The sequence below is a fragment of the Bombina bombina genome, chromosome 11 (assembly GCF_027579735.1).
Source record: "Bombina bombina isolate aBomBom1 chromosome 11, aBomBom1.pri, whole genome shotgun sequence".
NCBI classification, from domain to species: Eukaryota; Metazoa; Chordata; class Amphibia; order Anura; family Bombinatoridae; genus Bombina; species Bombina bombina.
Genome location: NC_069509.1, coordinates 170,348,782 through 170,376,679, shown reverse-complemented (window position 1 = coordinate 170,376,679; position 27,898 = coordinate 170,348,782). Strand labels below are relative to the sequence as shown.

Genomic DNA, 27,898 nt, shown 5'->3' with positions numbered 1-27,898 from the left:
GACACAGGCATTAAAGCGTCAGAAAGCTCTGTATTAGTTCTAGCCCCAGAGCTGTCTCGCTTTCCTTGTAACCCTGGAAGTTTGGAAAATACCTCTGTGAGGGTAGCATTCATAACTGCTGCCATGTCCTGTAAGGTAAAAGAATTAGACGCGCTAGATGTACTTGGCGTCACTTGAGCGGGCGTTATAGGTTCTGACACATGGGGAGAGCTAGATGGCATAATCTCCCTTTTTCAGTCAGAGAATCCCCTGGAGATAAATCTTTAAGCGCCATAATATGGTCTTTATAGTTTATAGAAATTTCAGTACATTTGGTGCACATTCTAAGAGGGGGTTCCACCATGGCTTCTAAATATATTGAACAAGGAGTTTCCTCTATGTCAGACATGTTTAACAGACTAGTAATGAGACAAGCAAGCTTGGAAAACACTTTAATAAAGGTGAAACAGCAATTAAACAAAAACGTTACTGTGCCTTTAAGAGGGAAAAAAACTAACACAAACTGCAAAACAGTGTAAAAATATAGTAGTCTTTGAAATTTTTACAGTTTGTGTAAGGGACTAAAGCAACATTGCACCCACTTGCAAATGGATGATTAACCCCTTAGGCCCCAAACCGGATTTAAAACGTTAAAAAACGTTACAAGACAGTTAAGCACCCTGCCACAGCTCTGCTGAGGCTCCTACCTGCCCTCAAGTACGATTTTGTGCAGAAATAAACCCCTTATAATGGTCCTCAGGTGCCAGAGGACTCCTCTAGGGAAGCTGGATGTCTCAGTATGAATTAAAACTGCGCATTTAGAGCGCTAAAATAGGCCCCTCCCACCATGTACTGGATGCCAGAGGGGCCTTAAGAAAATACTCCTAGGAGTATCTGACTAGCCATGTGGAAACTAGGCCCCAAATAAAGAGTTCTCCCTCAGAGAAAAAACATCCTATTTTTGAATTCATGTAAACGTTTAACTGTCACTAAGTAATAAGAGTATTACCCCGTTTTGTAAGCATGATCCCAGTCGCTGTTAAATCACTGCATCAGGCTTACCTCAAATACACAAGGCTCTGTCAGCATTTTCTAGAACTAAATATACTGAACATACCTCAAAGCAGGTAATCTGCAGACCGTTCTCTCCCCCCCCACCCCCAACTGAAGTTGTCCCATACTCTTCAGTTATGTGTGAGAACAGCAATGGACCTTAGTAACAAACCGCTAAGATCATCAACCTCCAGGCAGAACTCTTCTTCTAATTTCTGCCTGAGAGTAAAACAGTACAACGCCGGTACCGTTTGAAAATAAACTCTTGATTGAAGATAAAACTACACTAAGTCACAACATATCTCTTGATACTTCCTATCTTGTCGAGAGCTGCAAGAGAATGACTGGGGGTGGCAGTTAGGGGAGGAGCTATATAGACAGCTCTGCTGTGGGTGTCCTCTTGCAACTTCCTGTTGGGAAGGAGAATATCCCACAAGTAATGGATGAACCCGTGGACTGGATACACCTTACAAGAGAAAAGTTGTTTTCTTAGCAAACTTATTAATGCTTCAGAAAAAAAATATGCTTGCATAGCTTTTTTTAATGTAGTGAAAGTTTTGATGAACATAAAAAAATATATCCCTTTAACAAAAAAAACAAACCAGCCTCAATAATTCTTTAAAAGTGTCATAGCAGATGTAAAAATGTAAATTGCCTATGTGGCAATGCAAGTTGTATATGGAACTATTATACAAATAAACAAAAAAAAAAAAAAACTGATTTTGTCACTTTATTACATCATTTTAATAAGAAACGTGTGATGACATTTTAGTAGGGAGGCGATATGTTTTTATTAAATCAACTATATATATATATATAAAAAAAAAGTAGCTGTTAAGTTGTGTGTTTAAACCTTAGAATTACTGCTATACAGAATGGATATCTCACACACACACAAAAAAAAACGATTGGTTTTATTTTTTTCAGACAAAGCTATTACACCAATAAAATATTTAAAAAATGTTTTTTAATAATTACTGCAGGGACCAAGAACAAAGACCTAAAATATGCAAGTTTAGTGTCACCAAGTCTTAAAGGGACATTCTCCCCTTTAATATTTTTCCAAATATCCATTTTACCTGCTGGAGTATATCAAATTGTATATAGCTTTTGCCTGTTGAAACCTCCATCTATACTATAAATTGTAGTACTGCAGCAATGGCTATAGAAAAGACAAATTAGCAAAAAGCAGCAGCAGAAATCAGTGTCCTTGGGGGATGGGAGAGAGACCAGTGTATGAAAGGGTTTTGGGGAAGCAGCTTTGAATACAATGAAATCTTCACACCTGCTTAGCTGAGTACACTGACCCTTTAAGACCTAGAGAAACACAAAATAAATTCTGCAAATACATCCAATAAACTTATCTTCATAACTCAGATACTCAGACGAAATAGGCAAAATGCATTTATAATAAGAACTGAGAGACTCCTTTATAATTTTTTCCCCTTTAATGAAAGATTAATGTTTCCTATAAAACAAGAATATATTTTCTCTTTCATGAATTTGTCTACAGTGAACCTCATCTCTTCTAGAGCAGTAACACTTCTGTAAAGCCTAGATATCAAAATGCCAATATACAATTTGTTTTTGGTCAATTAGAACCTGTAGGGAAGTTTTTCGACAAGCCACCATGTATTTGACCATCTTTATTTTGGAAAAAAAATAAAAAAAAGTCTGGTATTGTTGTGCTTTAAAAAGACAGAAAAGCAAAAAAAAAAAAAAAGGGACATTTCCTCACATTAGGAATAGTATAAGATAAGGAGAGAAAAAAAAAATGGTTTATAGACAAGACATACATGGATCATTTCAGAAGAATCAAAAAATGAAGGTTTTAAAAAAAAATTTGGGCAAAATAAATTAGTGGAATGACGGAGGAAAAATTTGGAATTAAAATAGGCACAAATTGTCCAATCAAGAACATATAAACTAGCAATGAAACCGCAAGGAAGGGGGAGGGGAACAAACATATCCAGGTTAAAAAGAAAAAAATTGCTGCGTGGAGGGAATTTTTAAAGGGGTGGGGGGATCTGCACTTGTACCAAGTTGTAAACTTCACCAAAAAAAAAAATCTCACTTTTACAACTATTAAACTGAAACGGTGCATTGAATTGATCAATACAGGAAACCTTTTTTATGTAAAAAAACCTTTATACATCATAATAAAAAACAGGAAAGGCAAGATGCGTAAAACAAGTCAGCTGGTCTGTCGCGGTTGCCGTCACCATTTCGCTGTTGGTGTTATCGGCCACTGGATGATGTTCTGGCTCCTAAGGCAGCACAAATTCTGACTGGTTCTGCATATACAATTGTTTCTGACTGCTTCAGGCATCTTACTTCTTGCTCGTGGTAATGATTGTTCTGTCCAACTGGTGTAAGGGACAGCTGGTTACAATCTATGGCACTTACGCTGGCAAACTCAACTTCTTGCCCTTTAGTACTGCAAGGGAAGAAAAAAACATTTAACAGAAAGTTAAAGCGACGGTATACACACAGTGTTTTTGTAACGCTAGGATTTACCAGTGCTACAAATAAAGGGGCCTTTTAGCCATGAGGTATAATAAAGGAACTTTCAGCATTGTTTTTTTATTTCCCTGCAGTTTATGCCGAGCTGTGCGCCACAGGGCACCCACAGCAGAGGTGATGTATCCAACTGTTAGCCAAAAGCCGTGCGGGCCCAGCTTGCATTATGTTGTATAGCTAATACACTATTGGCAAACATCACCTCATTGATAAAATAGTGTTCTGCTGTGGGCTACCCGAGGTGCTCAGCACAGCATAAGCTGCAGGCAAATAAAGGAACTTTCGCCATTACGTTTTTTAATACTTCATGACTGAATTGTACTGTATTGTATTGGGTACTTGTAAAGCGCGGCTAATCAATCACTCATAAGGGTCTCAAGACGCTGCTCATTTTATCGACCTCGGAAGAATGAAAGTGAGTGGACCTCGCCAAGGATCGAGCACTGGTAAATACCAGTGTTTCACCATCACTAAGTCAGTCTTGATATGGGTCACCCGAGGAGGTGGGGGGTGCAAGTGACACTTTTTTTTTTTTTTTTTAAAGGAACCAAAAACCTAACCTTTTTAAAAAATAAATAAAATTGATTAATAGGGACAGTAAAGTCCAAACTACATATTCATGATTCAGAATGCAATTTTAAACAACTTTCCAATTTTAAAATGATCAATATTTGCCGTGTTCTCTTGTTATCCTTTGTTAAAACAAACCTAGGTCGGATGAAAGGAGCTTAGGAGTGTGCATATGTCTATAGCAGACTATAACAGCTTTTGTAGCTATGTATAACTCTGCAATAAACAAGGTAGCAAACACTGCTGCCAGATGGCTAAAGAGATGTGCACGCTCCTGAGCTCACACTTGATAACTAATCAAAGGATACCAAGGGAACTAAGCAAAATTGATAGATGTAAATTGGAAAGTTTTTTCAAGTCAATTTAAGTTTCATTTTAAAATTACTATCCCCCTTTAAGGATAAACACCACAAAAACACATGTAAACAAGTACAGAGCAGGTGCAAAAGTGCTTACTAAAGCAAATGTGAACGTTTAACTTCCCTTTAACAATTAGTTAGGCTTAAAGTCACAAGATCAGCTCATACTACTGTGTTTTATTGCTTAAGAAAAATTTAACATAAGTATTTAGCATCCATTTAAGCGATATTAAATGGTATTTAGACACACAGACAGACAGACACACAGGGAGGAAAAAATACAATTAAAAATAACGTTGGCCACTAATAAAAATAGAATCCCTAGTGTATGAGCAAAAAGACAATATGGCTTCCACATTCTGAACATTTATCCCGCTAGAGAGATCCGTAGCGCAAACACATTTCTACAATAAAAAGAACAGTGGTCACGTGTAACTCAATAAATCAAGGACTTACCTTTTGTAAAATACAAGTAGAAGAAGTCACAGTACAAGATAGTTTGCACCACTCCAGCCACTATTGCAATAAGATCAAAGAAGCCTTCAAACGAGTAGCGCCAAATCCAGTTGAATAGATACAAGGCACGGTACAAGCCAAGGAAGAACAGGTAGTGTGTGGTGATTGTCTCCGCTTCACCCGTTTTACTGATCATGAAGAGCTGAGGCAGGATGGCCACAGACTCCAGGTAGATCGAGAAGGTCCACAGGATCTAAAGGAAAATATGGTCACTTTATACACTTGTACATGCGCAAAACGTCAGCTGACCCCCACTAAACCACTACAAACTGCTCGATCTCTGTACTTGGGAATTTATACCATATTTCATATTTAAAGGTGCATGAAACATTTTTTATTTCATGATTCAGATAGATTATACCATTTTAAACAACTTTCCAATTTACTTCTATTATCAAATGTGCTTCATTCTCTTGGTATCCTTTGTTGAAGCAGCAAAAAGGCACTACTGGGAGCTAGCTGAACAAATCTGATAGGCCAATTACATATGTGCAGCCAGCTAGCTCTCAATAGTGCATTAGTGCCCCCTGAGCCTATCTAGTTATGCTTTTCAACAAAGGATACCAAGTTAGTAACCAAAACAAATTCGATAAGTACATTGGAAAGTTGTTTAGAATAACATGCTCTACATGAATCACTGACTTTAGTGTCCCTTTAAGCTCAATCTTTTATCTACCTATAAAATATTGCAATTAACATTTATTTTGCCTACTTTTGTTGTAAAGTAACTCTAAAAAGTGTACTAATTCAACTTTTTCCCCAGATCATATTTAAAGAAGGTGCTACAGCATTGTATTACTGTAATATGGCCTGTAGAGAACCACAAGGAGGTTAAGTCAATGCAGTGAACCAATGACAAGAGGCATGTGTGTAGCCACCAATCAGCAGCTTCCTCCTAGTGGTATCCTTTGAAATAGGCTCAGGAGCAGAAATGCACTAAGAGAACATGGTACATTTGATAACATAAGTGAATGTAAAAGGTTCTGACAATGACACTTTGTTGGAATTATGAAAGCTTAAAAAGGGAACATGAACTAAAAATTGAACCTGCAGTAGTCTACACAGCTGTCCCTATTTGACTACAGCAAAGAATACAAGGAACATAAATTCAACCAGGCTTTTGAAGAAGTGTATCCCTGAACTGCTATTGACTTGCAAAACCTTATACATTTTACAAGGAAGCACTTAGACAGTAAAGTCAAAATTAAACTTTCATGATTCAGATACAGCATACAATTTTAAACAACCTTCCAATTTACTTTTATCATCAGTTGCTTTGTTCTCTTGGTATTATTTGTTGAAAGAAAAACCTAGGTAGGCTTATATGCTAATTTCTAAGCCTTTAAAGGCCGCCTCTTATCTCAGAGCATGTCGACATTTTTTCACAGCTAGACACCGCTAGTTCATGTGTGTCATAGATAACATTGTGCTCACTCCCGTGGAGTTACCCAGGAGTCAACACTGATTGGCTAAAATACAAGTCCGTCAAAATAACTGAGATAAGGGGGCAATCTGCAGAGGCTTAGATACAAGGTAATCCCAGAGGTAAAAAGTGTATTTATACAACTTCGTTATTGAAAACTGGAGAAGGGGTAATAAAGGGATTATCTATCTTTTCAAACAATAAAAACTCGGCAGCTGCAATGCTGCTTTATGGGTTCACGGTTTATTACTGTGGGATTTTTGTATTAACACGTGAGCCCACTGGATCTGATACCAATTCTCCTAGCATTACCCCAGCTGCTGTTCTGCTAGTCTAGGAAATGGCTGGGACCTCAGAATGAAGCTACTGGTAATGTTAAAGGGACACTCAGGTTAAATTAAATTTTCATAATTCAGATACAGCATGTAATTTTAAACAACTTTCCAATTTACTTCCATTAAAAAAAAATGTGCACAGTCTTTTATATTTATAATTTTTGAGTCACCAGATCCTACTGAGCATGTGCAAAAATTCACAGACTATACGTATATGCATTTGTGATTGGCTGATTGCTATCACATGGTACAAGGGGAGTGGAAATATACATAACTTTGAAATTTGTTATAAAAAATCTACTACTCATTTGAAGTTCAGACCAAGTGCTATTGCATTGTCTTGTTATCTTGCATTTGTTGATTATGCAAATCTAATGTGTTGACCGGTCCTTTAATAAAGAAATATTCTGAACTATAATGAAAACGTATCAGCAAGTTATAGATCATTAAAGGGAGATAATATTCATATGCTAAATAACCTAAAACTGATGCAGTATAACTGTAAAAAAAGGGAAGATATTTTACCTCACAATCTCCTCAGCTCACCAGAGTAAGTGCTGTGTAAAAAAGTTACTCAGCTACTGTCCAGCTGCAGGTTAAAAATAAATTTAAAAAAATCAGCAGCCAATCAGCATCAGCAGTGCTGAGGTCATGAACTCTTTTACTGTGATCGAGATTTCACAGTAAACTTCCTTAAACTGAAGGCTCACTCCCTTGCTTGTCCCGGGACAGACATACTGATTTGCTGCTTAAAGTCCTTTGCAATGGGATGTGAATACTTAGGACATTTTGAGTTAAAAAAAAAAAAAAAAAAAAATTACATAGAGATGTTAAGGTGACATTTTCTAGTCAGCTTTTTGCAGCTATGCTGCATTACTTTCAAGTGTTTTAACATTTGGGTATCATGGCCCTTTAATTCAGATATAAAATACACAATTAATAAAAATGTTATTCTCCCTAAAACAATACAAGTGTTTTATAATTTTATGTTCAGTACAGTTTTGGGTGTAAAGTACTTTGACTATATAGTGATGTGTCACAAATACACGTAAATAAACCGCTGCATCTTGTACAGACCTCTAGAGGGGAAAAGTCGTGATTGACCAGCACCGCTAACCCCCCAACAGGTACAACAAGAAACTCCATCCGGAATGTGTCGTGATTTCCATCATAGGTCGCCTTGAACTTCATGTATATCAGATAGACTGTGGCGTATGAACAGGCAACGTAGATAAGCTGAAAGAGGGGAAAAAAAAAAGTAAAGTCCGCATAAAATACTTTCAATGCTACTGTTGAGAACATTAAAGAGCAAGAAAAAAAAAAAAAAAAAACACCACACACACGACATCCAGTGCCTGCGCACCACGGTGACAGAGGAAGGGATGGGCAAATATGCTGAAAGTGTAATTCACTTGGTAGATCGAATAGTCCTGTGGACATTCGTTTTGGACAATCAAATGTCAATAATGAAAATACATTAAAAATTTGGTAATCAAATGTTATTTCTGGGTTTTCGAAAGTTCATAATTAGATCGAATATCCACATTCGAAACTTTGAATGTAACATTTGATATAACAAATACTATCCAGAAGTTCAATAGTTCATGTGGTAGGGAATTTAGTAAACTGATTAATAGATACAAATATCTAAATTTGAATGGTTCCATTTCAAATATTGCATAATTCAAATATTACATTTAAATAGAGCATTAGAAATACATTTTGAGTTGAGTTTTAAAATATTGCATAATTCAAATCAGAAAAATTTGAATCTAATATTACATTTAAAGAATGTTGTACAAAATGATTTTTATTTTTTGAATGTTGCGAAACATTCGCCCATCCCTACACGGAGGTCATACTATTGTATCTCTATAAGCAACCAGTGAGAAATGCGTCAGTTTGTATATTTTTGGTATTTGTGCATATCCCTCTATCATGTGAACTTTCGATATGAATAAAGATGATTAACAATACTGATATTGTCCGTAGAGTATTTCTTCCTTTTCTGTATCACAGCCTGATACGAGTTGCTCTGTCAAATGGTCTATTCTTAAAAAAGGGACATGAAACTTTTTTACCCATGATTCAGAAACAGCAAGCAGTTTTAAACAACTTTCCAATTTACTATTTTCCCCCCCCCCCCACAAATTTCCTTCCTTCTCTTGGTATCCTTTGTTGAAGGAGCAGCAACACACTGGGTGAGCCAAAAACAAAGTCATGTGTGAAGCCACCAATCAGCAACTAATGTAGTGCATTGCTGTCCCTTGGCATACCTAGGTATGCTCTAAAAAAAAAAAAACTATATCAAGAGAACAAGGTAAATTATTAGACAATAGCAGTAAATCAGAAAGTTGGTTAAATATGCTCTGTCTGAATCACAAAAGAAAATGTTTGGGTTTCATATCCCTCTAATGGTGCTCTGTAGAGGTTAATTAGAAATAAGTGAAACTAAAGGTTTATTTTTACAAATTCCTATTGAGATACTGAACTAGGGAATGGTATATACTACACAATAGGTTATGGTAAGGTGCCAACCTTTACAAAAAGTATCTAGATGTATTTAAAGGGACAGTCTAGCAGGAAAACGACATGTTCGCTGCGGAATCTGTTGGCGCTCTACAAATAACCGATAACATGTAATTGTGCTGCTGGTCATTTGTAGGTACGTGCAACTGTCACTGGCAGATACCAGCTAGGGAACTGTAATGTTTGCAGCTCCTGACCAGGAATTTGCAGACATTAAAGGGACATGAAACCACCTTTTCTTTCATGATTCAGATAGAGCATGTCATTTTGAACAACTTTCCAATTTACTTCTATTATCTCATATTGTTCTCTTGGTATCTTTTGTTGAAAAATGATACCTAGATAGGCTAGCTCTCAGTTAGTGCATTGCTACTTCTGCAACAAAGGATAATAAGAGAATGCATCAAATTGGAAAGACGTTAATGTTACTCTCTAGATCATGAAACTGAACACACACTGGGTGTCCCAGAGCAGTTTACAGATTCTGTAAGACCAGTGGAGATGCACATTCCGTGATACAACTTTTACATAACAGTGCTCTCTCTTAACAAGCCAGACCGAGCTTTACCCTTAAAGGGATATGAAACCCATATTTTTTCTTTCATGAGTCAGAGCAGCAATTTTAAGCAACATTCTAATTTACTCCTATCATCAGTTTCTTTGTTTTCTTGATATCTTTATTTGAAAAGCAGGAATGCCCATTTTTGGTTCAGCACCCGGGTAGCACTTGCCAATTGGAGACAATAGGAGTAAATTAGAAAGTTGCTTAAAATTGCTGCTCTAAATCATGAAAGAAAAAAAAATGCGTTTCATATCCCTTGAATGGGCTGTTCAGTAGCTCAATTGTGGTCTCAACTGCCCTTAATTTTTTTTATTTAAATTTTGTCTGTTGGGAGATCCTGAGGACCGCAGCTGAGAAATACTGCTCTAGGCATAGCTGAGCGTTACCTTCATAGATGTGTTGTACAGTGATATGAAAGCTGTGAAGAGATCCAGGTACCGAGTAGTGAACACCAAGGCAAACAGGAGCTGACTCTTCCCCGAAATACCTGCAGGAATAGAGACATTAGTAAATACCAGAAAGAACGCTGTCCCGCTGCGCAATAATGCGCCATGACAGTCTAACGTGTAAACATGACATCACCCAGCATATACTGTCTATCAATAAGCCGTATCGCACTCCTGATAAAAAGCAACTCAAATCCTTTGTACACCGAGTTACCGACACTGCGTCAGCCCATCTCGCACTATGCAAAGTCTCGTGTTATTCAGGGGACGGTGTGTGCGCATTTCTACTGGTGACATTGAGACTCGCTGCCTAAAATAAACTAAGCTCACAAAAGCCTCTCCAAATTTGTTTTGTGTTACTCTGATACTGACTCCGTAAAACAAAAAGTGGGGAGATAGTGAGCGTTGCCGTTTATTCTCAGCAACTCATTTTATAACTGGGAAAAAGAAAGAGTTTTGCCCCCTGTGCAAGTCAAGATGATCTTAGGCAAACTGCAGTGTGTAATCTGGGGACGAGGAAGCGCAATTTTAGTTAAAAAGTAAACCTAGGTGATATTAGGAGCATGCAAAGTTTTCTTAGCCATCTGGCAACAATGTTTATGGCAAAGGACACATGCACACTCCTGAGCTCACCTAGGATTACTTTTTAACAAAGGATACCAAGAGAACTAAGCAAAATTAATAGAAGAAAAATGAAGTTCTTGTATAAAAAAAAAAAGAAAAAAAAAAAAAAAAAAAAAGGGACACGCTATTCAATTCATTAAGGTTTAATCAGAGTTAAAGGGGACGGTAACGGCAAAATTAGTGTTGAAACAGGTAGAAATTTTCACTTTAGTAAATCTTTTGAAACAAATACAAAACTGGAACCCCCATATTTTTTTATTTTTTTTTTAAACTGTGCATAGCAAAACAAAACGCAATGTACATTAATTATGCATTTTGTTTGTGCTAAACATTGTGGTTCTTCCATTTCACAAAAGAAGTTGAATATACTCCAAAAGCTTAGCTCTGCTACATTCTACACAAGGATTGCTTAATTTGTATGCACAACTTTACAATTTACTTCCATTCTCAAGTTTGATTTTATTTGCTTGGTTTCCATAGTTGAAGGAGCAGCAGTATTTGTAGATAGCTTAACATCTGGTGAGCCAATGACAAGAGGCATATATGTGCAGCCACCAATTAGCTAGCTATGAGTAGTGCATTGCTGCTCCTGAGCCTACCTAGGTATGCTTTTCAACAAAAGAACAAAGCAAATTTAATAACAGAAGTAAATTGGAAAGTTATTTAAAATTGCATGATCAGCATGAATATAAAATATACATGAAAAGAAATTCAATTTGAAAGTTTCTAGACTTTGTCCATTTTTAAAAGGGACAGTCAACTCAAAATGAGTAATTGTTTTAAAACATAGCTAATCCCTTTATTACCCATTCCCCAGCTTTGCAAAGAAAATATTAATGTACTTTTTACCTCTGTGATTACCTTGTATATAAGCATCTGCTAACCGTCGGCCCCCTGATCACATGACTTATCTATTAACTTGCATTTAAGCCAATTAGTGCTGTGTTAGAACCCACAGGCGTCAGCACAATGTTATCTATATAGCTCACATAAACTAGCACTCTCCTGTTGTGAAAAGCTAATAAAAAGCCATGTGATAAGAGGCTGTCTGCAGTGGCTTAAAATCGAACAGAAATTTAGAGGTTTTAATGTTATAAAGTATATTAACATATTGGTTGTACAAAGCTGGGGAATGTGTATTAAAGGCGTTTTCTATATTTTGTGTTACTGTCCCATTAAAGGGACAGTCTAGTCAAAAAAACTTTCATGATTCAGATGTAATTTTAATCTAATTTCCAATTTTTTTTATCATCATCAATTTTGAATTGCTCTTGGTATTTTGATGAAAGCTAAGGAAGTTCATATGCTAATTGAAGGCCACTACTTATCTGAATAATGCACCTAAGCTTACATTCTTGCTTTTTCAAATAAAGATACCAAGAGAACGAAGAAAAATGAATAGGAGTAAATTAGAAAGTTGTTTAAAATTGTATTATCTGAATCATGAGTTTAATTTTGACTAAACAATTCCTTAAAGACACAGATATTAATATAAAATATTTAATTATATGTAATAAAACAACTTTCATCATTTATTTTGTTCCCTTTTTCTTTAATTTGGAATATTGGGGGCTTCCCAAAATCCCGTTAAAAGTTGAAGTGCAGACAGCTGTATTCCAGTCATTGGTTGCGCTCTCTAGTACAGTGCTTAACAAACTTTTCATGTTGGTGACACTTTTTAGACCTATATCATTTCGCGACACAGTAATTCAGTTGCACTAGCAAACAGGAGGTTAAACTAACTTGCTTTAAGAGATACGGACACAAACATAAATTAAATAACAAAATGTATTTACAAGTAACAGTAAGTAAGTGCAAGAATAAATAAAAGAACACCACCACTAATAGCTCCTTACTATTTTAATGGGATGTATGAGGTTGATGGGATGAACACAATTTCTGAATATTTGGTGGAATATTAGATAAAGACACTCTAATTTCATCATCAAGTATTTTTAAGCTTCCACTTCCTATCCATATATCAAGAGCAGGAGCAGCAATGCACTACTGGGAGCTAGCTGCAAAAACAAAACACCCTTTGACTTCAGCTCAGAGCCCGACTGACTACTGCCCGCGCTGCAAACACACGTGCAGTCGGGAGCCAATTGAGGAGAATACACGTGCAGTCGGGAGCCAATGTGCCGCCAATGGGAATAGTTGCAGTTCCCGCTGATCTGCGCCAATAGGTTATGATGATCTGTGACCCACTAGGTAACAATCACGTGTCAACCACGTTATATGCATAGCAGGCAGGCAGAAAGTCAGAAGCCAAAAAAAAAAAAAGGTTAAATTCCAAACAATTTGTGTTTAAGCAGGGACTCGCCGACACACTAACGCGTCATGACACACTAACGCGTCATGACACACTAACGCGTCATGACACACTAACGCGTCATGACACACTAACGCGTCATGACACAGTTTGGAAAGCACTGCTCTAGTAAGTCATTTATAACAGCCCCTAAATGGCCAGAACAGGAAAAGAAACCCAATTAATATGGCGGTGCCCACTGTTTTATTAGATTAGCCCTTATTTTTTCAATATTTAAACAAATATTTTTTAAAAAAAAATACCTGTCTATTATTGTGCTCTGAATACATCACTATTAACTATTTATTTAGTGTTTATTATCCCTTTAATGTCAAGTAGCTATAAAAAAAAAAAAAAAAAAAAAAAAAAAAAAAAAAAAAATGAATATTCAGGAAGGTAGATTTGTAATTAAAATGTAAAGATATAAAAACCATTCACTATAATCTTGATCAGGAAAGTACTGATCATCAGACTGAAAACATAACAGGACTAGAAATATCTAACTGAATAAAGCACATGAAATATTTAGTTAGCACCGTGCAGTTTACCTTCAAGGTAAAGAAATTCAGTTTGTGAATTTATTTTAAGACTTATTTTTTCTTTTGCTCAGAAATGAGTTCTATCAGAAGCCTGAAAACCCTGTTATTTTAACCAGAATCATCTAAAAATTGTTCTGCTATTTTAAAAAGGGACAGGAAAGTTCAAATTAAACAACTTTTCAATGTACTACTTTTATCTAATTTTGTTCTCTTGGTACCCTTTAATGAAAAACATACCTAGGTAGGCTCAGCAGCATCGCACTACTGAGAGCTAGCTTCTGATTGGTGGCTAGACAAATAGGCCTTATTCCTCATTGTCTTATCAGATGTGTTCAGCCAACACCCAGTAGTGCAGCTGCTTCTTGAACAAGTGATACTAAGAAAATAAAGCAAATTTGATATTAGAAGTAAATTGTCTGTTCCATCTGAATCATGAAACAAAACAAAAAGTAGATGTCATCCTTTTAAACATACAATGCAACCAGATAACAGTAACAAAAAGGTAATACTGGCATTGTTTTAGCCTGTTCCATTCATTAAAGGGATATGAAAGTTGTGTCATTTTAAGACATTTAAATATACTCCTATTATCAAATTTACTTTGTTATCTTTGTATCCTTTGTTGAAAAGCATATGAACATATCCTCAGCAGAAGCAATGCACTACTGGGAGATAGCTGGTCACTACACACCTCGTCATTGTCTCACAAAATATGTTTAGCTAGCTCCCAGTAGTATACTGCTGCTCTGGAGTGGATTAAAGGGACAGTCTACAATAGAATCATTGTTTTAAAATGATAGATAATCCCTTTATTACCCATTTCCCCAGTTTTGCATAACCCAGGGAGCCACTGGCTCCTAGAATTTTACCCCTGGCTCCTAACTTTTTGGGTTAATCTCCGTATATCTAGATACAAATCCAACTCTCTGGTTCCTAAATTATTTTTACTGGCTCCAAATTTTTAAACAGATTTGTCGAGCACTGGCATAACCAACACAGTTATATTAAAGGGACAGTCTACACCAGAATTGTTATTGTTTTAAAAGATAGATAATCTCTTTATTACCCATTCCCCAGTTTTGCATAAACACAGTTATAATAATATACTTTTAACCTCTGTGATTATCTTGTATCTAAGCCTCTGCAAACTGCCCCTTTATTTCAGTTCTTTTGACAGACTTGCAGTTTAGCCAATCAGTGCCTGCTCCCAGATAACTTCACGTGCATGAGCACAGTGTTATCTATATGAACACATGAACTAACACCCTCTAGTGGTGAAAAACTGTTAAAATGCATTCTAAAAAGAAGTGGCCTTCAAGGTCTAAGAAATTAGCATATGAACCTCCTAGGTTAAGCTTTCAACTAAGAATACCAAGAGAACAAAGCAAAATTGGTGATAAAAGTAAATTGGAAAATTATTTAAAATTACATGCTCTATCTGAATCATGAAAGTTAATTTTGGCCTAGACTGTCCCTTTAATATACTTTTTACCTCTGATTACCTTGTATCTAAGCATCTTATGACAGCCCCCTGATCACATTACTGACTATTATATATAAAGTTGCATTTAGTACAGTGTTGTGCTAACTTTTAAATAACTTCCCAGGAGTGAACACGTTATCTATATGGCCCACATGAACTAGCAGTCTCCTGTTGTGAAAAGCAAATACAAAAGCATGTGATTAAGAGGCTGTCAATAGAGCCTTTGAAACAGGCAGAAATTTAGAAGTTTAAATATTAAAAAGTATATTAAAGGGACAGTCTACACCAGAATTTTTATTGTTTAAAAAGATTAATACCTTTATTACCCATACCCTAGTTTTGGATAACTAAGTTATATAAATACAATTTTTACCTCAGTGATTATCCTGTATCTAAGCCTCTGCAAACTGCCCCCTTATTTCAGTTCTTTTGAAAGACATCAATTTTAGCCAATCAAAACTGGCTCACTGGAACTTCACGTGCTTGAGCACAGTGTTATCTATATGACACAAATGAACTAACACCCTCTAGTGGTGAAAAACTGTTAAAATGCCCTGAGAGAAGAGGCGGACTTCAAGGGCTTAGAAATTACCATATGAACCTCCTAGGTTTAGCTTTCAACTAAGAAAGTGATGCAGTATAGCTGTAAAAAGCGGACAGGAAAATATCACCTGAACATCTCTATGTAAAAAAAGAAAGATATTTTACCTCAAAAGTTCCTCAGTAGCCACATCCCATTGTAAAGGATTTCTAAGCAGCAAATCAGTATGTCTGTCCCAGGACAGCCAAAGGGATGAGCTTACGTGCACTCTCATCTTATTTCCCTATTAAGTTTAAAGGAAGTTTACAATGAAATCTCATGAGATCACAGTAAAAGAGTTCATGACCTCAGCACTACTGATGCCGATTGGCTGCTGTTCATTTCTACATTTATTTTTTTTACCTGCAGCTGGGAGCAGGTGAGTATAACTTTTTACACAGAACTTACTCTGCTGAGCTGAGGAGATTGTGAGGTAAAATATCTTCCTTTTTTACATACAGGGAGTGCAGAATTATTAGGCAAATGAGTATTTTGACCACATCATCCTCTTTATGCATGTTGTCTTACTCCAAGCTGCATAGGCTCGAAAGCCTACTACCAATTAAGCATATTAGGTGGTGATGTGCATCTCTGTAATGAGAAGGGGTGTGGTCTAATGACATCAACACCATATATAAGGTGTGCATAATTATTAGGCAACTTCCTTTCCTTTGGCAAAATGGGTCAAAAGAAGGACTTGACAGGCTCAGAAAAGTCAAAAATAGTGAGATATCTTGCAGAGGGATGCAGCACTCTTAAAATTGCAAAGCTTCTAAAGCGTGATCATCGAACAATCAAGCGTTTCATTCAAAATAGTCAACAGGGTCGCAAGAAGCGTGTGGAAAAACCAAGGCGCAAAATAACTGCCCATGAACTGAGAAAAGTCAAGCGTGGAGCTACCAAGATGCCACTTGCCACCAGTTTGGCCATATTTCAGAGCTGCAACATCACTGGAGTGCCCAAAAGCACAAGGTGTGCAATACTCAGAGACATCACCAAGGTAAGAAAGGCTGAAAGACGACCACCACTGAACAAGACACACAAGCTGAAACGTCAAGACTGGGCCAAGAAATATCTCAAGACTGATTTTTCTAAGGTTTTATGGACTGATGAAATGAGAGTGAGTCTTGATGGGCCAGATGGATGGGCCCGTGGCTGGATTGGTAAAGGGCAGAGAGCTCCAGTCCGACTCAGACGCCAGCAAGGTGGAGTACTGGTTTGGGCTGGTATCATCAAAGATGAGCTTGTGGGGCCTTTTCGGGTTGAGGATGGAGTCAAGCTCAACTCCCAGTCCTACTGCCAGTTTCTGGAAGACACCTTCTTCAAGCAGTGGTACAGGAAGAAGTCTGCATCCTTCAAGAAAAACATGATTTTCATGCAGGACAATGCTCCATCACACGCGTCCAAGTACTCCACAGCGTGGCTGGCAAGAAAGGGTATAAAAGAAGAAAATCTAATGACATGGCCTCCTTGTTCACCTGATCTGAACCCCATTGAGAACCTGTGGTCCATCATCAAATGTGAGATTTACAAGGAGGGAAAACAGTACACCTCTCTGAACAGTGTCTGCGAGGCTGTGGTTGCTGCTGCACGCAATGTTGATGGTGAACAGATCAAAACACTGACAGAATCCATGGATGGCAGGCTTTTGAGTGTCCTTGCAAAGAAAGGTGGCTATATTGGTCACTGATTTGTTTTTGTTTTGTTTTTGAATGTCAGAAATGTATGTTTGTGAATGTTGAGATGTTATATTGGTTTCACTGGTAAAAATAAATAATTGAAATGGGTATATATTTGTTTTTTGTTAAGTTGCCTAATAATTATGCACAGTAATAGTCACCTGCACACACAGATATCCCCCTAAAATAGCTATAACTAAAAACAAACTAAAAACTACTTCCAAAACTATTCAGCTTTGATATTAATGAGTTTTTTGGGTTCATTGAGAACATGGTTGTTGTTCAATAATAAAATTAATCCTCAAAAATACAACTTGCCTAATAATTCTGCACTCCCTGTAGAGATGCTCAGGTGATATTTTCCTGTTTTTACAGTTATACTGCATCAGTTTCAAGTGATATTAGCATATGAGTATTATGTCCCTTTAAAATTGCATGCTCTCTCAATCACAAAAGAAAAAAATTTGGGTTCAGTGTCCCTTTAAAGGGACAGTCAACACCAGCATTTTTGTTGTTTTAAGAGATAGATAATCCCTTTATTACCCATTCCCTAGATTTGCACAACCAACATTGTTATATTAATATACTTTTTACCTCTGTGATTAACTTGTATCTAAGCTTCTGACAGCCCCCCTGATCACATGACATTTTATTTATTATCAATTGACTTTCATTTTAGCCAATTAGTGCAGTGTCTGCCACGGGCGTGATCACAGTGTTATCTATATGGTTTACATGAACTAGCTCTCCCTTGTTGTGAAAAGCAAATAAAAAAAAGCATGTGATTAGAGGCGGCCTTCAAGGGTTTAGAAATTATATGAGCTTTCAACTAATACCAAGAGAACCAAGCAAAATTGGTGATAAAAGTAAATTGGAAAGTTGTTTAAAATTGCATGCCCTATTTGAAACATGAGTTGTTTTGGACTTGACTGTCCCTTTAATTAATGGCTAAGCATCTTGTGGCAAACCTAGCCACTTCTGGACTATAACATAAGAAAGGTTGTCTATAGGCTGTATATTGTGCTATGTAGATGTGACAGACCCTTCTGTCAGCACTGAAAGAGTTAACCGTGTTCAGCTTTAGCCTCAGCTATTGTGCACTGTCATTAATGTTATTGATACACAGTCCATTGTTTAATCAACCTCAGAGAGCAGACCCTAGATGATAAGGAAAGCCAAGTGTGTGTCTGTGTTTAAATTGTTATCAGCTTGAGCAAGGTATTGTATCATGTAAAAGGGCGTGTTCCCTCCATTCAATGTACAACATTCTTTCAACCCCCCTTCTGGGGGGGTCAGACCTGCATAAATACTGGGCATATGAGCCTTAATAAAATTCATTCTGTTTAAACCTGAAAACTGGCTGGGTTGTGAATTGCTGATTCCCTATGCAGGACATTGTTCCCTGGTGTTAACCCTTGGTATCCGGTTGGTACCGTTACAATTGGTGGCAAGCGACGGAATGAACCTTATCGCCCAGAAGAGCAACTACACAAGCCAGTAACCTCAGGAAGAGGGGGATTACTACAATACTGACTAAGATGGAAGGAGTACCAGGGACCGAAGTGAATGGAGATGGATTATTCTAAGCTAAAGAGACAAACGTAAAAGGAACTGCTAGAAGCCAGGGGAAAGATAGGCAGCAGCAAACCCAAGGCTATATTAATTGCTGAGCTGATGGAGGGAGACAGAGCTCGCAGCGCTACGCCTCCAGCAGCCATGGAGGAGACCCTATACCAGAGGGAAATGAGGACCAGGCTGGAATTTTTACCCCAACCTGTACCACGGGATATGCTATCCGTGGTAATGGCAGATGTGCAGGAGTATGTGATGGCACACAGTCCGCGGAATGCATCCTCCCGAGCAGAATCCATTTTGGACGCACTCAGCAACCCAGTAAGACCCAAAATCCCATACCATGCATTTAAAATGTTTTGTGAGGAGAAGGATGAGATTGATGGGTATTTACAGGATTTTGAGAGACTGTGCGAGTTACATGATTTGGAGCAGTCCGTATGGGTGCCGGTGCTAGCAGGCAAGCTAGCCGGTAGGGCAGCGGAAGCGTATCGCGCTGTACCCAGGGAGGACAGCAAGGATTACGCTAAAGTGAAGAGAGCGATCTTGGAAAGATATGCCATTACCTCAGAGGCATACCGGCGCAAGTTTAGAGGCCTGCGCAAGCCAGAAAGAGATTCCCATGCAGAGTGGGCCCACAAGCTGGATCAAGCATCTCAGGGGTGGATACAGGCCAGCCAAGCTACCACCATGGAAGAATTGCGACAACTGATGCTGTTGGAGCAATTCTTTAACGGCTTGTCCCCAGAAGCCCAAGAATGGGTGAGAGATCGAAAACCCCTCACCTTAACCGAAGCAGCCAGATTAGCAGACCAGCATTTTGATGCCAGGAGGCACCATGGACTACAGCCTAACAACGGACGGGCTAATATACAATGCCACACCTGCAAGCAGTGGGGACATATGGCACGTGAGTGCACCCAAAATCGGAGCAGACAAGCTTGGAACCAGGTCAGACAGAACCTGGCCCCAAGGGCGGCTGCTCACCATTACCAAACGGAGCCAGCCGCTCATGAGGTGTTGAGCACCCAAGCCGAGGAACCCCTGGGAATTCTGCATGAGGTGATGTCGGTCCAGGGACTTCGGGATTCGGGAGCTACTTTAACCCTGATAGCTCCCCATTTGGTGCCGGATACAGCACCCACTGGCGGATCCGTGGCAGTACGAGGGGCAGGGGGAGCAGTATACCGATTGCCCACTGCTAGAGTGGAGTACGGACCCCCAGTCACCCCAGCAGCTGCCAGTTACCAACCCCCGGCGCACCGCTATACCACACGGCCTCCGGCCACGAACTACCCTCAGAGAGCCCGGTTCAATTCGCGGGGCTACTCACAACCTATTCGGTGCTTTGGATGTAAGCAACTAGGGCACAAAAGACCAGAGTGTCCCCTAAACGCAGCGAATCAAGCACAGTCCTGGAGAAGACCCGCTGGCGGAATCCCACATAATCCTCAGCCTGTGGCCCGCTACGTAGAGGCGCCAGAATGCTGGGGCAGCCTACATGAAGCAGACCCCGTGCAAGCTGCCCACCGGAATAACCGGCAACGGGTTAAAGTGAATGGGAAGGAGGTCAGTTGTCTACGGGATACTGGTGCTACCATGACCTTGCTTCAAGAGAACTTGGTGCCTGAGAAACAGCACACTGGAGACACTGTGGCTGTGAGGGTAGCAGGGGGCACTGTGTTCCGCCTACCTGTTGCCAGGGTACATTTGGATTGGGGAGTGGGCGCTAGACTTGTGAATGTGGGGGTCAAGAAGGACTTACCTGCTGATGTTCTCCTTGGAAATGACTCGGCCCCCCTTGTTTCTGCCTATGCTCCCATGGATCCCGCTGATGTTAACCCTGTGACTACCCAAGCCCAGTCCCTCCGGGAAGAGACGCTTCCATGTTTGGGGTGGGGGCAGTACTGAGCCAAGTTGGAGCAGATGGCGGAGAACACCCCGTAGCTTACTTGAGCCGAAAGTTGTTGCCCCGGACATCCCCAAGCCGATCCGTTGGGATCAGACTGTGTATGCCGGCTTGGTTCTGGGGGAGCATTGTGGCAAACCTAGCCACTTCTGGACTATAACATAAGAAAGGTTGTCTATAGGCTGTATATTGTGCTATGTAGATGTGACAGACCCTTCTGTCAGCACTGAAAGAGTTAACCGTGTTCAGCTTTAGCCTCAGCTATTGTGCACTGTCATTAATGTTATTGATACACAGTCCATTGTTTAATCAACCTCAGAGAGCAGACCCTAGATGATAAGGAATGCCAAGTGTGTGTCTGTGTTTAAATTGTTATCAGCTTGAGCAAGGTATTCTATTGTATCATGTAAAAGGGCGTGTTCCCTCCATTCAATGTACAACATTCTTTCAACCCCCCTTCTGGGGGGGTCAGACCTGCATAAATACTGGGCATATGAGCCTTAATAAAATTCATTCTGTTTAAACCTGAAAACTGGCTGGGTTGTGAATTGCTGATTCCCTATGCAGGACATTGTTCCCTGGTGTTAACCCTTGGTATCCGGTTGGTACCGTTACACATCTCTAGTGTGAACATGTTGCACCTGTTATGTGCCAAGCAAAGGTGCAGGGGCAAAGTGCAAAGGCAAGAACATTCTCATGCACTGTTCCGACAATGGCAGGGGCTAAAGGGCATTTGACCAAGTTCCCATTTATGTCTGAAAAACATGTTGCATACTAAGGGTTTACTGTGACACTCCTTAGTCCACTACAGTACTTGTTTTAATTATATTGTTTATAATAAAGTTTTTTTAAATTCAAGTTAAGTGGCATCACCTTTTATATTTGTGTTGTGCCCACTTCAATGTGGTTTGGTCACAAACATACGTTTATTTTGTCCTGCATCGAGCTTGGAATCTGTGAGCGGATACGCCATTTGAAAAACATCAGCCTGCTTCTACCAGTACATAGGTGTGCTTGATTGAAATGCGAGTACTTATTTGGCATTTCCTACTCCTTTGGTTGATCTGCACATGTAGTGCTTTCCTTACATTTCAGAATACTCTCAACTGGGAAGTCCAGAGTGGGTGAGCTGATACGCCCCTAAGTATATCAGTCTGTATCTACCAGCACATAAGGGTGCTCTAACAAAATGTGAGTACCCATTTGGCCGACTGTGAATATCACTTCTTTATATCTGTTTAGTGGTTCTACACGAGGCGCCCCTTTATTCTTTTTAGCATGACCAGGTTCCCAGTATTTCCAACTAATGGATTATTAAGCTACACATTTTTTTTTAAAACTTTTTTTAAAGTTTAATCTAGCACCTCACTTTTCTGAATGGCTCCTCATCTTGCAAAGCACATTTACTGGGTAATCATGTTCTATATTGGTGACAGTAAGATTCCGCTCATCAGATCACATTACAGGGCACTGATTAAGAACCATTAAATACAGTAGAAATGAATAATTAACCAGTGTATAATAAAAAAAATACAATGCACTAGCACTTACTGTGTATTTAAAATAATTATCAGAATTTTTGTGTGACAAGTTTACCCCCCCCTGCCATTTGACAGCCATCAGCCAATCACAGACTCATACATACACACTGAACACATGCAATACTACTGAGGTTCAGATATTGACCACTCCCACTAGGAGCTCTGGCTGTGCTCCAGTACCTTCTATTACAGATAATATAATCATCTTCTATGCCACTTCTAGTATTGTTCATGCATTGTCCGCCCATTTACTGTTATCTTCAAATTCCAAAGCTTTCTTCCCCTAAGTTATCCCTAACGTGCATTAATTTGCCATCCTGCTAAATCTTTTTTCTTGCTTCACAGATTCTTTTGCTTCCCTTGACGCCTGTTCCTTCATTTAGTAGCCCTGAGGTGCTCTACTTATAAATACAGCGGAAAAATTAGTTAATTTTTATGAAGTATCATGAGTATCAGTAGCTTGCTACTTGCCTACCGGAAAGAAAGAAAAAAATGTCACCACATCTTCAAAAGCTTAACAGGGATGTCCAAAATCAAAGGAATAATTTAATAAAATAGGCGATAAAACTCCTACCTAAAAATGTTTTCATGTGTCTTATAACATCTTGACTGCAATTGTTTTTTAATTGCCTTCTTTGGAGAAGTCAATCCTGCAAAATTTGTATTGTTCCCAATATCTAAACGACCTCTGCAGAGACCATTTAGGGACAGATATGTAGCAGGGTCAGGCATGTGAAGTCAGCAGTATGCACACATTTTATATTACCATCTCATAGAGTTGCAAGTACCTTTGAGAATTTTTTGCAGCATGTGAACATATTTAACCCATTTTCTCAAATTAAAACTAATTAGCATTAATGTGTTAATGTCAGAGGGAAGAAAAGTTTGCCAGCAGAAAATTATCCATGGGGAGGGGAAGGTACTGTGCTATTCATAGTACATTATCAATAACAAGGTCTCATAACAGATTATGAGTGGCAATTGTTGATCCTTTACCAGAAATACTGACCAAAAAAAACAGACCTGGGATCTCAATTGGCTAAAATAATTTTCAAAATTAAGTTTTTTTTCCCTTCTACAGCAGTAAACTACCTATTGACAGGTAGTAGATTGCCATCAATGGTGCAATTCATTTTTAGTAATGATAAACATATGGAGGGAAGATGTTGGTAAATTAATATTACCAAAAATATTTAGTAACATGTTTACTTTATATAAAATATATTCAAGGCCCATATACAGAGATGGCAGAATCTATGTTTATTCCAAGAAAATTGATTGTGACAATAGGTCACAATTTAAGGTTGAAGGAAAGGAGATTTTTAATCTCATGCAACTGAAACTTTTTTCACTGTAAGAGCAATAAAATCGTGGAACTCATTACCAAAGGAGGTAGCGAATGCTAATACCCTAGATACATTTAAAAATTGTTTGGAAACATTTCTGGCTAGAAACAAAAAAAATCATGGATATGATTGCTTGTATTAATGGGTCACCTTGTAGTGGGATTAATTTAAACTCGACTGGATCTTTTTTTTTTTGTAAGTATATAAAATTTGTACAGGTTGAACTCAGTGGACTTCGATCTTTTTTCAACCTAATTTACTATGTTACTATGATGAAAAAAAATTATGTATGTCATACCTGATAGTAACCTAAAAATCAGTTCAGTGTGCTGCACTTAAAGGGATACTACTAAACCCACATTTTCTCTTTCATGATTCAGATAGAGCAGCAACTTTCTAATTTACTCCCATTATCAATTTTTATTCGTTCTCATACTATCCTTTTTGAAAGAGTAGAAATGTAAGCTTAAGAGCCGGCCCATTTTTGGTTCAGCCCCTGGGTAGCACTTGCCGATTGGTGGCTAAATGAAGCAAACCAATCAGCAAGCTTTACCCAGGTGCTGAACCAAAAATGGTCTGGCTCCTAAGCTTACTTTTCGGCATTTTCAAATAAAGATAGTCAAAGAATGAAGAAAAATGAATAGGAGTACATTAGAAAGTTGCAGAAAACTGCATGCTCTATCTGAATCAGGAAAGAAAAAAAATTGGGTTTAGTATCCCTTTAAGATACAGCATTAACCAAGGAAAATATGTAACTCACTAGACTGAACAAATTAATTTACAAATCACAAAGTTATAAAATATATTTCATTGCATTTATCTTAGATATTCAGCAATGGAGAAATGCAGATTACTGTATCAAGGGAATAGACGCGATGCCAGTATGAAGTTGAATTCTATTAAACAACAACAAAAGGTGCTTCCTTGTAGTGCAATTTGTTAAAACAGAAAGTGAAAAGTCAACAGATAAAAAAACTGCACACAGGCAGATGATGATGTGGCTACACTGGGTAAATCCCTCCAGTCATCCTACAGCACAAGACAAACATTTGCAGAGCACAGATTGTGCAGCTTTAGCAGAGCTCTGGGATATAAAACAAAAGTTTGGAGCATACAAGGAGGGGGGTATGTGGGGGTAGCAAACTATTTCAATTTCCCACCTTAGCTGCAAGTCTGGTAACCAGAGGTTAATATAATCCAGCTTTTAAAGGGTTAATTTCTGACATGTTATAAGGGGATCTGACGGATTCTGGCTACACCACGCCTTACAGCTGGCTGCCACGTCAGATCCACACACAGTGCAATTAAGGCCTTACCAGCCAGAGCCTATCATGAGGATACATTCATTTGCACGTTCCATGCCATTGACTGCAGTATACATGTGAATCTTATGCATGCATTCTTTAACAAGATCTGAGCAAATTGCATGCACTAAACATCAGTTCTGCTTGCTACCGTCCCATATAACATTTTTCTGGGCAGACAGAGAATTGCTGGACATCCTAGAGATTTAGATTATGGACAAACTCCTGCAATCATGCATTAGTTTGTACAGAAGTGATCAGAAAACTAACAAATGCAGAATACTGAATGTTTTTACTGTTCTAAATCTATTTGCCCAGCCCAGGTAGGAAAATAACTGTATACAAATATAACTCACTTGATGCATATGAATCTACAGGTATATAACATGGGATAGTGCAAAAAGTTGCAGTTATAGAAAATATTCAAGGAATCTGGAAAAGGCTAAAAGCAGAATTTGTGGCTGAAAAAAAACAAGAAGCCTCAGGCTAATCGCTAATATATAGATAGTAAAGATTAACGGCATTATATGTAAAGTGTATGTTCTACTTCATAGTTATAAAAGCTAAACAAGTATTAGAATTGATTAATGCAGAACATTAGAAATTAAGGAGATTGGTTACAAAATGTATAAAATATTGATATTAATGGATACAAATAAAAAAGGTACACCCAAGGCACATCACAGAAACCATGACTACTCCATGACTACTGAAACCATTCCCCAGCCACTCAAATGTCTAGAGTCCTACTCATCAAGATATAGGGGAAACGTTGGCTCCCAAATTTCCTTCTTACGTGATGCCTAAATGTCGTATATTGGCCAACCCCTCATATAGTATGTATAGTTAACATCTACATGTGGTATTTATGAAACGCACACATCAGATACTAAATGGGTTTTAGAATTATGTGGAAACATAAATTGGTAGGTAGTATAGGAATACAAAACACTAGTTCAGCCATGTACAGTATATGAGCAATAGTCACATGGAAATGTTTTATATGTATAAACAATAAAAAGGCAAAGAAGTATAAATGTGCATTATATATGTATAGGTGATGTGGCATATAATGGCACAGCACGTGCAGTTTCTAAAGGTGCACATAATATATAGCTGCAGGACATCTACATGTCTATATAATATATACCAGAGCTGACACTAACCTGCAAATACAAATATCTATATGTTAGTATAGGTATACAGCACCCATCAATGCATCTGCACAGAGCATATATTAGTATAGATATACAGCACCTATACATGCATGTGCACAGAGCATATACTAGTATAGGCATACAGCACCTATACATGCATGTGCACAGGGTATATATTAGTATAGATGACAGCACCTATACGTGCATGTGCACAGGGCATATACTAGTATAGGTATACAGCACCTATACATACATGTACTCAGGGTATATATATATATTAGTATAAGCATACAGCACCTATACATGCATGTGCACAGAGCATATATTTGTATAGAAATACAGCACCTATACATGCATGTGCACAGATATACAGCACCTATACATACATGTACTCAGAGTATATATATTAGTATAAGCATACAGCACCTATACATGCATGTGCACAGAGCATATATTTGTATAGAAATACAGCACCTATACATGCATGTGCACAGATATACAGCACCTATACATACATGTACTCAGGGTATATATATTAGTATAAGCATACAGCACCTATACATGCATGTGCACAGAGCATATATTTGTATAGAAATACAGCACCTATATATACGTGTATAGCATACAGCACCTATACATGCATGTGCACAGAGCATATATTTGTATAGAAATACAGCACCTATACATGCATGTGCACAGAGCATATATCTGTATAGCATACAGCTCCTATACATGCAGATGACATGAGTAGGTGCACAAGTCACATGTGTGTAGAGCACATACCTCTAGTATAGGTGCAGCAGTCAGTTAGGCTAATACTACATATAAAGTGCAGTTTTGGATGTCTGTACCCAGGTGGGTGCCTGAGACTGGAGGATACAGATCTCAGATACAATGTATCACATCTTAGTACTATACAGCGCACACAGCTATAGGAACACGTGTGCCCGGCATAGATGAGCAAGACTGGCACCCAGTGTCACCCCTCTCCGTGCCCCCTAACCTACCGGCACAGGACCGGGTCTTCCATATCTTGAGCAGAAGGATGATGATGGCCGCCAGGTGGGACAGGTCCCCAGTTAACCTAAAGATGTTCATGTCGGTGAATGAGTAAGCACGTCTTCACGGGCAGCCGGCACTGACTCCTACTGCTACCGCCGCTCAGTTTAATCCGTTAAAATGGCGAGCGCCGAGCTACGTGGCCCGAGGACGTGGCCTAAACTGCAGCGAGCCCAGTGCATGCCGGGAAACACAGGACCCGGGCTGTGACGCGGCGACTGGACACGCCCCCGGTATAGGTAACCACGCCCTCTGATGCTGGGGCACTTCCATCTCCAGACTCCAGTGTATTCCAGCACTTTCTGGTACCAGAGGGGTTAATCTGTTTAGGTTCAGGAAAAGGAACCTGATCTAGAAGTCTAGAGATTCTATTTCTTATTTCAGGACAATGATTCTTTGTTTATACCCAGTTAGGACACAGGAACATAAACTTTTGAGTTGCAGAAACTTGACCATAAAGCACATGTCAGGGGATGGGGTACTGGTGGGGAACTTGTCTTCT

General features: G+C 38.6%; 1 protein-coding gene across 1 annotated transcript; it reads right to left on the bottom strand.

The window, feature by feature from the left end:
* Positions 1-1,927: 1,927 nt before the first annotated feature.
* KDELR2 (KDEL endoplasmic reticulum protein retention receptor 2) lies at positions 1,928-27,587 on the bottom strand. Its single transcript, XM_053694944.1, has 5 exons — positions 27,345-27,587; positions 10,233-10,333; positions 7,833-7,991; positions 4,938-5,190; positions 1,928-3,469 (listed from the first exon to the last, which is right to left on the bottom strand). The coding sequence occupies exons 1-5, from the start codon at positions 27,433-27,435 to the stop codon at positions 3,435-3,437; spliced, it is 639 nt and encodes a 212-aa protein (XP_053550919.1). The 5' UTR covers positions 27,436-27,587; the 3' UTR covers positions 1,928-3,434.
* Between the last annotated feature and the right edge of the window lie 311 nt (positions 27,588-27,898).